This window comes from Coenobita brevimanus, unplaced genomic scaffold, assembly GCF_032717465.1.
Source record: "Coenobita brevimanus isolate Jiangsu-jjx unplaced genomic scaffold, ASM3271746v2 jjx.HiC_scaffold_2816, whole genome shotgun sequence".
Lineage (NCBI taxonomy): Eukaryota > Metazoa > Arthropoda > Malacostraca > Decapoda > Coenobitidae > Coenobita > Coenobita brevimanus.
The window spans coordinates 91431-105456 of NW_027643781.1; the positions used below are offsets into that span (position 1 = coordinate 91431).

General features: G+C 42.9%; 1 protein-coding gene across 1 annotated transcript in view; it reads right to left on the reverse strand.

Moving 5' to 3' along the window:
* The window catches only part of LOC145390092 (BCL2/adenovirus E1B 19 kDa protein-interacting protein 2-like), a 50385-nt gene extending 36567 nt beyond the window's left edge, over nt 1–13818 (reverse strand). The window contains exons 1-6 of the mRNA XM_080265157.1: nt 13803–13818; nt 12488–12668; nt 9942–10097; nt 9749–9856; nt 6447–6588; nt 1597–1803 (exon numbers count right to left, since the gene is read on the reverse strand). Coding sequence (XP_080121283.1) covers nt 1597–1803; nt 6447–6588; nt 9749–9856; nt 9942–10097; nt 12488–12668; nt 13803–13813 — 805 coding nt within the window. The 5' untranslated portion in view covers nt 13814–13818. The remainder of the gene's footprint in view (nt 1–1596; nt 1804–6446; nt 6589–9748; nt 9857–9941; nt 10098–12487; nt 12669–13802) is intronic.
* Between the last annotated feature and the right edge of the window lie 208 nt (nt 13819–14026).

Genomic DNA, 14026 nt, shown 5'->3' on the forward strand with positions numbered 1-14026 from the left:
AATAACCAAGGGGACGCATTCCTGCCTAATAACTATAGATTCATGAAATTCATGCAAGGTCACATGCTATAAAACTGCTTCAAAGAAACTTGGATTTTCATACAAAATCCATAATGTCTACCCTAATGAGCAGTTAGCTGTAATTTGCAAGTCATGTGCAGTCTCAGCATAAATAATGCTTTCCCATGTGGAGTGGATGTGGAGATGTTCCACTAAAACAATTGGAAAAAATTCAGAGCAAAGCTATAAGAATAATTAATAATCCTGCAATTATAAATTAACTACCTCTATTACAAGTCAGACAAAGTATTGCCTCCCTTGAATTATTTTACAGATACTTTTATGGCAAATTCTCAGACAAAGTTGCATCCATTGTGCCACCTCTCCATACATTCCCCTGTGCTACATGGGCATCTGGTAGCACCATGACTTGACTGTCACACTGCCATATTGTAGAACTTCTGCGTATCAGAATTCCTTTATTCTCCAAACTACTTCTCTCTGGAACTTGATTCCCCAGATTTTTCCCCAAAACTTCAGCCTTCAGCAGTTTAAGTCAAACTGTTGCAGAGTTTTTATGAATGGAGGATACCTGTAATTTGGTGTATGATATTTTGTTTTGTTTTGTTTTTCCTTCCTCTGTTTGTCTTTTGTTTAGAAAAAAAAAAAAAAAAAAAAGGACAAGAACCCAGTAAATTGCAGGTTGAAGTTGCCCTTGCATTCAATCATCCTCCTTTCAGGGGATAGGAAGACTGGGAGGGCTTGTATAACTGGGCAGTAGTATCACCCCATTACACTGGTGTCACCTTGTGAAGTCATCCCTATCCAGAACCATGCAACCTTTTGATACAGCCAGACCAATTGTCAATCAGCAATACTCACACTCCATGATGGATTTCACCATGGGTGTCTGGAGAGGGGGGCAAGGGGGGGCAGTTGCCCCACCTTAGAATTCCAAAGTGTGTCTGGAACTTTTGCGGATGTCACGTATATTTTCGTTCCTTTGAGTTATAGCACATCAGCATATGAATACTTTTCGCCTGCAATTTAAGTACATCTTGATACTATATTTTATAGTGAATTATATGTTCGGTCGGCACATATATGTATAATTTCTTTTATTTTGCCCCCCCTTACAAAAAATCCTGCAGATGCCCCTGTTTTTCACAGTTCATCCAGTGTATCTGTGTCAACACGGGTGAGCACATTGGTGAACGCGCCACATGAAAGCATCTGTGTACCATCTTCATCAATGTCACATAGGTTCTTTTCATGTAACCTTTTGTTGTAACCAAACAGCTCTTAGCAATACTTACATTCCATAATGGATTCCTGCCGTACATCTAGTGTGTCTGCATCATCAATGAACTTGTCTTGTGAAAGCACCTGTGCGTGATTGTCATTATTTCATATAACCCTTTGATATATTCAGACCAGGTGATGACATAATTATGGAGGTATGCAAAATGTAGGAGGACTGCTTGATGTAACAGAATGGGTTAAGGTAAGCCTGTGCCCATGGTCAGACACGATGAAATGGCTGTTAATCCTTTGCCCAGAGTTAACACATAAAGAAAAAGAGAAAAAAAAACTCACGCTCCATGATGGATTCCTCTAGTTCATCCGGTGTGTCTATGTCATCTGGCGTAAGCATATCAGTGAACTCATCATGTGAGAGCATCTGTGCGTCATCGTCGTCGTCGTCGGAGAGGGAGTGTTGGTCGTCCTCCACCGCCACTGTCAGAAGCTCCTCTGTCACTGTTAAACGTTTCTTCCGGGTCACCTCCAAGCTTGACGGACGCTCTGTAGAAGAGATGCTCAAAAATAAGAAACTGGGAGTGAGATTCTTGAACATAACTGTATTTATGATCAAGGCCCTGTTGTAACTGTGATAAGTATTCCCAGGAAGGACAAAGAAAGGACAGTACAGTGTCTTCCCATGTCTCTTGTTCTTCCCAGAAAAAGAAATCTTGGTTATGAGAGATATTATCGTAGGTTAATATATATATTTTTTGAGGGAAGAACAAGAAAAGGGCAGTACAGAATCTCTCATATCTCTGGTTCTTCCTGTAAAATACATATAAGTTATAACAGGAAATCGATTGCAAATGTGTTTGAGAATCCCACCTTGGGATTGGATTCATAAATACACATAGCCCCGTATTCTCTTTGGTTAAGTAGGCCCCCCTAGATTTTATCTGTGTGTCTGATATAATGTACCATTGTATCTCTGTTTCTAATATACTGTTGATATATACAGTTAACTTTTGTGGTAGATGGGGGGGACAATTATCCTGTCACTCAGTGTAGGGATGCCCTATGGTCTCTACACTGAGTGACAAGCCTAAAGATTTCCTGTACCCTGGAAACCATTTACTACACTGGGTGGTAACCATATAACTGGGGTTTTTGGCAAGGTTAAGTATACCCCAGATTCCCCTATCAAAAACCACTTAATCATGGCAAATGTTTTGGACAGCCTCAGAGGACCCAATACCAGCCAAGGACCTCAACCAAATGGACAGGTTTCATGGCCATGTGGAATGTGAGAGGTGTGAATCAGGACAGCAAGAGGGCGGAAGTGGTGAATGTGTTCAAGAGTGCGAGATATGCCATGATGACACTGTGTGAAACAAAGATGAAAGGGTGTGCAGTGGAGGAGTGGGAGGGTGTAAAGTGTGTGAGGTCGGGCATGAATGGGCGAGGAAGATGCAAGGAAGGAGTTGCTTTGTTGATGAATGAGGTGTGGCAGAATGGAATGAGAGATTACAAATGTGTCACCTTGAGATGTATGTATGTCATGTTCAAGTTTGAGAAGGTGAAAGTGGCTGCCACTGTGATTCTAGCATATGCACAGTGTGATGACAGGAGTGAGAGAGAGAAAGACAGGTTTTGGAATGAGCTGGATGACGCAGTGGGAGAAATGCCTAGGAGCTAGAAAGTGATTGTAATGGGCAATATGAATGGAAGAGTAGGCACTGGTCCTGAGGATGACATAATGGGTTGTAATGGAGTACCAGGAGAAACTGATAACGGGAAGCAACTGAAGGATATATGTCAGGAAAGGAGGTCCTGCATTTGTAACTCGTATTTCAAACACAGAGATGCACATAAATATACATGGTATAGAGGGAATGGGGATCAAGTTGAATGAAGCCTGATTGATTATGTGCTTGTGGAGGTCGATGCTGGGAATGGTTGCTGATACGAAGGCAGTAAGAGGACGATGTGGTCTGTCAGATCACATGATTGTGGTATGCAAGATCAGGCTGAAAGGAGTGAGGTGGACCAGGAGAGAGAGGAGCAGTCAGGGAGAAAGTCTGAAATGGATCTGGACATCCTGTAGAATGCATATAGGGATTGCTTAGTTAGGAATGCTGAAGTGGTGTGTGGTGTGGCAAGAGTAACAACAAAGAAGAAAGGTACGGCATGGTGACGTGAAGAGATTAAGAGAGCGGTGAAGGAAAAGAGAACGAAGTGGCTGGAGTGGTTAAAGGACAGGGGTTCAATTGAAATAAGAACTGAATATATTGAGTGCAAGAAGCACGTAAAGAGACTAGTGAAGAGGAAAAGGAGATAAATGATGATCAAGGAAGAAAAATGAATGCAAATTGCTCTGAAAATAGGAAGTTATACTGGAAAGAGGTGCAGAAATGTAGAAGTGACAGTGGAAAGAAATGTGAAAGAGTGAAGGCCGTAAGTGGTAGATTTTTAACCCATGGGGATGAAGTAGGGACAAGAGGGAGAGAATATTTTGAAAGCTTGGTGAATAAATATAGAGAGAGCAGAGCCACTGTAAACATGATTGAGGATGCGCAGAGGAATGCAGTGATAGGAAACGTGACACTTGCACAGGTGAAGAATGCTGTGAAGTGGCTGAAACATGGGAAAGTAGTTGAGGTGTATGCAGAGATAATTAAGTGTAGTGGAGAGAGCAGAATGAAGTGCTTTTTGGAGATATGTAAGAAGGCATGGATGAGTGAAACTGTGCCAGCAGATTGGAAAAAGGCTATGATTGTACCCCGGTAGTTGAGCAAAGTGGGTACAAGGATTATTGTGGCATAAGTTTATTAAGTGTGGTAGGGAAGGTATTTGGAAGAATTATTATAGAGAAAGTAAGAAAGATATCAGAAGTCCTAGTGAGTGGTGAACAGGGTGGCTTTAGGAGTGCCAGAGAATGTGTGGATCAAATATTTGCTGTGAGACAAATAGTGGAGAAGGCTTGTGAGAAGGACCATAAGGTGTTTATGGCATTCAAGGATCTGGAAAAAGCATACAGCAAAGTAGATAGAGAAGGATTGTGGAAGATTTTGCACATGTACAATGTAGTTGGGAAACTGCTAGGTGCCATCAAGAGTTTTTATGATAGCAATGAAGCATGTGTAAGGGTAAATGGGCATCTAAGTGAATGGTTCATGATCGGTGTGGGTGTGTGACAAGGTTGTGTGATGTCCCCATGGTTGTTCAGTATATATATGGATGGGGTGACGAGAGAAGTAAAAACATGAGTAATGGAGAGAGGGATGGCATTGGTACTGAATGGTGATGGATGGAATATCTCAAATTTGTTGTATGCTGATGATGGAGTACTGCTTGCAAATACTGGACAAGAACTTAGTAGACTAGTGCAGAGTTTTGCAGATGTCTGTGACTGTCGTGCCTTGAAAGTAAATGTAGAAAAGAGTAAAGTGATGGTTACTGAGAAAGAAGGGGACTCCCAGTGTGATGTTACAGTGAATGGAGAAAGACTGCAATTGGTGAGAGAGTTCAAGTACCTGGGTACAGTGATAGAAAAGAGAGGAAAATGTGCAAAAAAAGTGGAAAGTCAAGTGACACAAGGAAGTAAAGAAGCTGGTGCTATTAAGACCTTGATAACAAACAGAGGCTTGAGTGTTGCAGCTGTGCGAGGCTAACATGAAGAAGTGTTCGTGCCAACTTTAACATATGGATGTGAGAGTATGGTGTGGCATGAAAATGAAAAGTCAAGAGTGAGAGCGGTAGAGATGGGACTGCTGAGGATTGTATGTGGAGTACAGAGAGTGGATAGGATACAAAATAATGATTCGTGAACAATGTGGAGTGAGGAAGTCTGTGGACACCAGAGTCAGAGAGAGTGCAATGAGATGGTATGGTCATATGGAGAGAATGGATAACAATAGAGTGGTGCAAAAGGTATATCTGAGCAAATTTGAAGAAGGGAGGAGGCGAGGTAGGCCAAGGAGAAGGTGGAGGGGTATGGTGGATGAGTGTGTGAGGAAGAAAGGTATGGAAGTCAGTGAGGCTAGGTAATTGACAGGAGATCAAGCTGGCTTGATGAATGTTGTGAGAAGAAGCTCATGATCAGGGATTTGGCACCCCTTTTTAACGTGATAGCATCCAGAGTGATTATATTGGATACGTTTATGTGAAACTACAGAGTGTGGTGAATGTTTTTAACGTATCAGATAGATCCAGGATTCTGGAGGCTTGAATGATGAGTGAATGGAAGCATGGACCATTGTACTAGGCAAATTTGGGCTGTCTAGACATTGCTGCTCCTCACCCTGCCCTAGGGTGGGAAAAGAGGTCAGGATGATACTGACTTTCAGTTATCTGCCATCACAATATACGGCTGAAGGCAGTATCTGGCGCTGCTGGCTCAGCTCTGTTAAAGCAATATCATTCATGGGAAAGTTTTTAGGATAGAGGGTCGACAGGGATAGTAACACAGTATCCTGCTCGACGCTGAATGTCGAGCCGATGGAGGGTATTATGCAATATCTGGTGTTTCACTTTATTTGGCATAGGGCTTGGCTGAATTATGCGGGATAATTGAAGGTTTACTGTACACATTTACAGTCACACTCTTCAGCCAGTCATCTGGAACAACACACTGATATATAATTGAGTTTTTCAAATCAGCAACTAAACCCACTCATATATATCTCCTGAGGCCTTCAGCTTTTCAGCAGTAAATCCAGAAACACCCACCACCTTCCCCAACTGCATATTGCCTATCGCTCTGCTCCCAGTATCAGCATCAATCAAAGTTCAAGGGCCAAACTTTGGATCTGCTGACTCTAAACTTTCCCTGTTCCAGTCAGACTCCTCATTCAGCAAACAGTTATAATGCTCTCTCCAGGGATCTTTAATATCTTTACTGTCTACCATTACCATTTTTTCATCATTCTTCATATACTGCTTACCTATGATATCCCCGTTTTCCCTTTTTGTCTGATTTTCTACCTTAAATACCACGTTCTTCCTTTTCAGATGAATAATGTTGGCAGTGATGATGATGATGATGATGATGATGGTCCTTTATGTATTATAAGTTGATGATGATGATGGTGGATCCTTGATGCTTCCTAAGTTTATAGTGATGATGATGACAATGAGAGTGATGATGTTGATGAAGATTCTTTACATATCCTAAGTTGATGATGAGAATAATGATGATCCTTTACCTTTCCTAAGGGTGACCTGGCCGGTTGGGGGTGAGACAACAGCGGTGTAGAGAGAATAATCGTCCTCTGTAGGGGTGACAGGTGGCTGTGAGGTTTCTTCCCTCTCTGCAAGTCGCACTCCCCCACACTCCTCACTGCCAGGCTCCACCAGGTATCAGAGGGTTGTCGGGGAGCTTGGGAAGTCCACTGGGGGTTGACAGGAAGGGAAATTGACAGATAGACTGATGCTTTAGTTTACTGGATGAATAAGTAGATTAGACAGATTGGTAGTTAGAATTATTGACTGTTTTTTACAATTGACTTATATGATCACATGCTTTTATGTCTGTAACATTTAGCACATTTTTTTCATTGGTGTTTTTCACTGCTACATTGCCCATTTTTCTCATTATACCTGTATGTTCATTTCCTCACTTATATGATTGCTAGAACACTAAATTCATTAAAAAATCATTTGTTATACAATCCATCCACCCATCCACCATCCAATCCTACATTGCCCCTTGAGGAATGTAGGAGCCCGGGGCTAGGCAGTTGGTCCTGACATTTAAGATGAGAGTGACCAGCCTCACTCATCCCTGAATGGCACTACATGAGCAATCAACCCCAACCATCCCCTGGATATAAACCTTCACCGCTCAACCCCAATCACCCCTTGGATATAAACCTTCACCAGCTCAATCTGATTGGAGTGCAATAATTACCCACAAAACCACCAGGAGCCAAAATTTGGTTATATGGTTACCACACAGTGTAGTAAATGATTTCCTGGTGTACAGGAAACCATCTGGCTTGTCACTCAGTGTAGAGTCAACCACAGGCAGAAGGAAGAGGAAAGAATGAAGGAAAGAAAGACAGAAGAAGGAGTGTAAAGTAACCCATAAGCAGCAAGACAAGGAAAGAATGAAGGAATGGAAGACAGAAGAGGATGGAAGGAAAGAAGGATGGAGGAGAGGAAAGGTCAGACACCCAACAGCAGCACTACACTGAGTGAGTGGATGGTGAGCATTCCCACCCACTTTCAAAGATGCATCCCATTCATATAATGATGGCATGCTGTTGATAAATAAGTAGACATTTTGTTGACCACAATAACATTCCTCTGTAGGCATAAATTTATAAAACTGCATTTTTCTTTTCTCCATCCAGTTGACACTACATCAAACTCAGTCTGTAACTTGCTTAACATCATACATGTACCATGTCCACTAACATTTACAGAATATATAGAACAGTATGTATAATGCATGAATATTATAACCTCTTTCATGTTGTCTCTATATCAGAAAGGGTGTACTCAGGGTGTGTGTGAAGTTGAAGGGTGTATTATTATTATTTGTATTATTATTATTATTATTATTATTCTGTGGTAGGTGGGGGCACTCACCATCCACTCATTCAGTGTAATGCTGCTCGTGGGTGCCAGCCCTTTCCTCTCCTTCCTTCTTTCCATCCTTCCTTTTCTGTCCTTCTTTCCTTCTTTCTTTCCTCTTCCTTCGGTCTGCGGGTGACTCTACATTGAGTGACAAGCCAAATGATTTCCTGTACACCAGGAAGCCAAATGCTTCACTTGGTGGTAACTATATAACCAGATTATGGCGCCTGTGGTTTAGTTGGTAATTAAGGCACTCCAATCGGATTGAGCAGATGGAAATTTATATCCAAGGGATGGTTGGGGTTTATTGCTCATGTAATGCCACTCAGGGATGAGTGCGACCAGTCACACTCATCATCAATGTCAGGACCAACCTGCCTTGCCCCGGGCTCCTACTCTCCTCGTGGGGCAACACAGGATTAGATGATGGATGGATGGATGGATTATTATTATTATTGTTATATGAGTTACTTGAGAGGAGCATGTGGAGTGACATGGAGGGACAGATTGATGAATGAAGAAGAGAAGGAACATTGTGGGGTGGATGTGGATGTGGTTGAGAAGATTAGGAGAAATACACTGAGGTAGTTTGGACATGTGGAGAGAATGGAGAGTGAAAGACTGACTAAGAGGGTGTATGTAGGTGAGGTGGAGGGAGGGAGAGGGAGGGGTAGACCGAGGATGAGGTGGAGGGATGGAGTTGAGAGGTACCAGTATATGAGGGAGGGAGGGGTGAGTTGGGGGGAGGATAGTCAAATGGTGGGTGACAGAACGACTTGGAGGCGTTTTGTCTGCGGCCACCCTTTGCGGAATTAGGGCGTCGGGCTATAGATAGATAGATAGATAGATGATATGGGAGGAAATATTGTACTGAACAGCAGAATTATTATGACTCCTATGCCCACAAACGTCAGCTGTGTTTACAGCCACAGCCCTTGCATCTACTTCTTCCCCATCTGACCACTGTCACTCCATCCCTCACTCACCACTCAGCTGTTTTGCAGAAAATAAAATAAATATGTAGGAATTGCAGGCACAGTAATTTTGTCTGGCAAAACAAACATTTATTCCTGTCAACTAGATTTCTCTTCTTTGCCAGAGCAAATGCAATGACGAGTGAGTGCCCTGGAACACCACTTATCCCCAGCCTCAAAGAGACCCATGATGATGGCTAAACAGGACCTGGTACTCAATAAGGTTAGTTACACCTGTTTGGTTAGTGTGTTACATCTACTCAACCTCTGATCACTCTTTCAGTCATACTCATAGGTGATACGGTGATGGAAAGTAGTCAGCTAAGGCATTAAAGGAGGTCTAGGGATCAGTCTAAGGTTCTATCTATTTATCTATAGCCTGACGCCCAAATCCCGCAAAGGGTGGCCGCAGACAAAACGCCTCCAAGTCGCTCTGTCACCCACCATTTGACTACCATCCCCCCAACTCACTCTCCCCTCCTTCATATACCTCTCAACTCCATCCCTCCACCTCATCCTTGGTCTACCCCTCCCTCTCCCTCCCTCCACCTCACCTACATACACCCTCTTAGTCAGTCTTTCATTCTCCATTCTCTCCACATGTCTAAGGTTGCTGTTGTTATTTTTATAGAGGGGGAAGGGTGTGGGTTCCACTTGGCCTCAAACATAGCCTTATTAAACCCATGTTTTAATTGTCCCGGTATCCCATAAATCATTATCAGATCCACTTTCCATAATTTAACCCCATCGGATAATGCTGGTGTGCTGTACTGGCATTATTCTTAGGCATCAGAGTATTGAATCACCCTGTAGAAACTTGAAGCCTGCTTTTAAATGCAGAACTTGGGGAGGCAGGAGGGAGGGTTGTACCTTACCTGTCACTGGTTCACAGATCGCTGTCTCTGTCTGTCTGTACCTCATAAATGTTCATTTAAAAAAAAGATCAGTATTACTGTCAGGAACTGTGCATTACTTGTCTCTGGCCGACAGATTTCTCTGTTAGGCACGGTGTACTGCGGGTGTGTGATGCTGAGGACAGGAATGAGAATTGCAGATGGATGCTGCAGATGATAAGATGTAAAGTTTTGCAAATGGCTGTACACAACCTGTCTGGGAATACATTACCTGTCTCTAACTGTACCTTACCTGTTTCTGGCTCATAGATCTCTGTGTCAGGTAGGGTGTACTCTGGATGTGTGAGGTTGAGAGGTGTGCCCCTGTGTGCAATAGGGGCCTCCGGCTCCACTGAAGGCAAACATCTCCTCCCTCCTCCTCCATCGCAGCGCCCACCAGGCGCCCATTCTGCTTGAACACAGCATTAATGTCTGCAGTTCACTGAGATGGTTAACCATGTTGAAAATATGGAGAATGACAGACTGACCAGGAGAGGGAATGTCAGTGAGGCAGAGGGTAGGGGGAGTGGGAGACCATGCATGAGATGAAGGAATGGGGTGGAAAGGTATATGAGAGAGGGGATATGAGCTGGAGAAAGAGAGAGCAGCCTCTTGGCAGAGGACAGGGTGACATGGAGATGATTCATTTGTGATTATGTCTTCCATGATTAAGGTGTCTTGCTATAGGCAGATTGATGGTGAATTGTTTAGCAATGAAGATAGTATTAGCATTAGAATAGTTTAAAAGAAAGAAAAAACCAGTCTGACACTATACTGCTTTACTGTACACAACAAGTTCAAGTGTTGTATAAGAAACTTTAATTTCTTACTCCTTATTTTAATTTTTTACTCTTTATTTTGAATGTTTACCAGGAGTAGACTGTAGCACCAGTTGAACAGGGCAGCACTTCCAATGTGGAGGGCAAGCTTGTGCCAGGGAGAGCTGAAGCCCTCATTTCACCAGCCCTCAGGAATTGATCCTTACTATCCCCCTTTGCTGAACATTTTCAGTGCTTTCATTTACACAGAGAGTAGGCCAGCATATTCTCTTAATACCAGTACCTTCAACTGTCTACACCATACTATATGCACGTAAAATATCACACCTCCTATTTCCATTCCCTTACCACTGGCCGCTACATTAACATCAGCAAACGAGGTGATATCTCGGATTGCCACCACCGGCAAGGTAGGGCTGGCAGCACAGGGTCCTCCTGGTTGCCATGAAGCGACTGTACCAGCAGCAACTGTTGCAAATTCTGTTCTTGCTTGTCAGCGGAGAAGAGCAGGTGCAGCCTTATTCTTCGCCAGTGTCCGTGCTTTCGGTACCAATTAGAATTCAGTTCATTTTTTCCTACAGTCCATATCCTCTCTAGCCTTGTTCCTCACAGAACCCCAAATTCCTCCCTCTACCGAATTTCCCCATTTTGTTTTCCTGGTTACCATCTCCTCACAAACATCTGTAACAAGGGCGGCACCTGTTGTTATACCAAATCTGAATATGCAGTTGACACTGTTTTAAACTTCACCTCAACTAATTTTGATTACTCACTGTATAAACTATATTATCTAAATATTACCAAATGTGTCTGTGTAGTCTATCACTCCCCCAATGCTTCTTCAGAACCCAGTGTATTTGACTCCATATCCACACAGTTGAGTAACTTTAACTTCGTCCTTAGCACCAAGATTACCATTTTGGGTGATTTTAACGTACTTAATGTTGAATGGTTATTGCATTCTGCCAGGATTGACGATGCTGGTCTAGAGTGCGAGCCGTTTGCAGAATCATTTAATCTCACACAGTTGGTAAAGCAACTAACCAGAATACCAGATAATCCTGGCCATAATGCCCATCTCTTGGATCTGTTCCAGACAAATAATCCAGATCAATACAGGATAGAAGTACTGTCACCACTTGGATCCTCTGACCACAGTCTCATCAAAGCCTCATTAGTCAGCCCCCCCAGACCTCCCTATTCTGAACCTGTCAAGGTGACCCAATGGCACATTGATTATCTTGCTGACATTCCATGGCAGGCTATCTTCTCTAGTGATGTCAATTCTGTCCAGTCCCACATTAATGACTTAATACTGCCTGGTATAGATTTATTCATACCAGGGCAACAGTTAAGTAAAAGATCAAACTCTCCAAAATGGTTTGATAACAACTGTGCCACAGCAATGGCCCAAAAGTCATTAGCATTTTTTTTTTTTTTTTTTTTACGTGTCCGACTCTGAGCAGAGGTTCAGGGCCTATTTCTTGGGGGCAGTGGCCTATCCCAAGGCCCAGTAGTCCTTCTACACCTCCACATGTCACCACTTTGGCACTAACACCCACTGTCCATATTGAATACATGCTAGGGCTGTCTCATACAGGACTGGTGTACTGGTATTAGCGGGGGTACTTTTATGACATGTCGGCGGGTCATCTGGTAGATCAGGAAAGTCTGCTTTTTAGGACATTCAAATCCTTAAACTGTTCCCTGCCCCAGCCGGGATTCAATCCTGGGTCCATCAGGACTGCAAGCCGCCTCTCTACCGATTCAGCCACCGCATATAACTCTTACGTGTACGAAAAGTGTTAAGGATATGTATGATAAAAATGGTTTAATATATGGGACAGTACAAGTTTGACTCATTCCTGTGAAGATACAATTAGGTAAGAACACACACACACACACACACACACACACACACACACACACACACACACACACACACACACACACACACACACACACACACAATGTATACATTATCATTACCTCAGTGCAGTCTGAATCACTAAAGTCTTACCTGCATGGGGAACCTGAGAGGGTCTCGAACAGACTGCTGGTAGGAGTAAATAGGAGGTGGGATGGATGTGTGATCTGAGAGGGGAGACTGGTTGGCAAGGGTACCACTGCTGCTGCTGCCACCTTCAGACAAGTCCATGCTCTCTTCACTGCCTGGCTCTCCTGCACCCTCACCCTCCCACCTGAAGAAACGTGAAGCTGTAAGAGTTACTCCCCTCTTTGGAGTGTAGGGATTCAAGACCATGTTATCATAGTCCAAAACATTTAGAGACAGGAGAGAGTAAATGGTAATAGTCAATCCCATGTTGCCCCCTTTAGAATGTATGGGTCTGAGTCTTGGCTACCTTTTTTGTATTGTATGATATTGATTACAAAGACATCGACATGCTTGCATTCATCGGCTTCGGTCGCCTAATGACAACTCTAGACACTACTTGATCTCATGCAGCCACTTTGTTGTATGCTTTTTCCAGATCCATGAAAGCCATAAACACCTTATGGTCCTTCTCACAAGTTTTCTTTGTTATCTGTCTCACTGCAAATATTTTATCCACACATCCTCTGCCACTCCTAAAGCCACCCTGTTTATCACTTACTAGGACTTCTGATTTCTCTCTTACTTTCTCTGTAATAATTCTTCCATACACCTTCCCTACCACACTCAGTGAACTTATGCCATGATAATTCATGCACTCACTTCACTCACTGTTATTTTTCAGGGGTACAATCACAGCCATTTTCCACTCTGCAGGCACAGTTTCACTCATCCATGCCTTCTTATATATCTCCAACAAGCATTTAATTCCTCTCTCACCACTACACTTAATCATCTCTGCATACACGTCATCAACCCCAGCTGCTTTCCCATTTTTCAGCCGCTTCACAGCACTCTTCACCTGTGCGAGTGTCACGTCTCCTGGCACTGCATTCCTTCTCTGCACACCCCTAAAACCAATCATGTTCACAGCCACTCTGCTCCCTCTATTCCCATTTATCAGGCTTTCAAAATATTCTTTCCATCTCGTCCTTGCTTCATCCCCATGGGTTAATAATCTACCACCTACATCCTTCACACCATCACACTGTCTTTCTTTTTTTCACTTCTACATTCCTGCATCGTTCCAGAAGGAGAGTTAATGAGACAAAAAGCCTTTGACTCCAACTTGTTGAGAAGAGTGTATGTGAGGAGCCTCCCCACACAAGAGAGTTATACTCTACACAGGGGCGAATAAAACATTGTGTGTGTGTGTGTGTGTGTGTGTGTGTGTGTGTGTGTGTGTGTGTGTGTAATACTCACACGTGTGGCCGCTACTCACGTGTCGTTCATCTTCACCTAGAAAGAAAAAAAAGAACAGGTTAGAGATAACTCTCTAAGTACAAACTCATTATGGGATCTGGCTATAGTTAGATGGATAGACAATTTTTTGTTGTTTCCTTTTTGTCATTTTTTTGCTTACCTTTTGGGGTTCTCTTTTTATCAACTTTATTTTGTTATTTCCATTTTTCTTGTCTGTCTATTTTGTTTAATTTTCTCTATAAA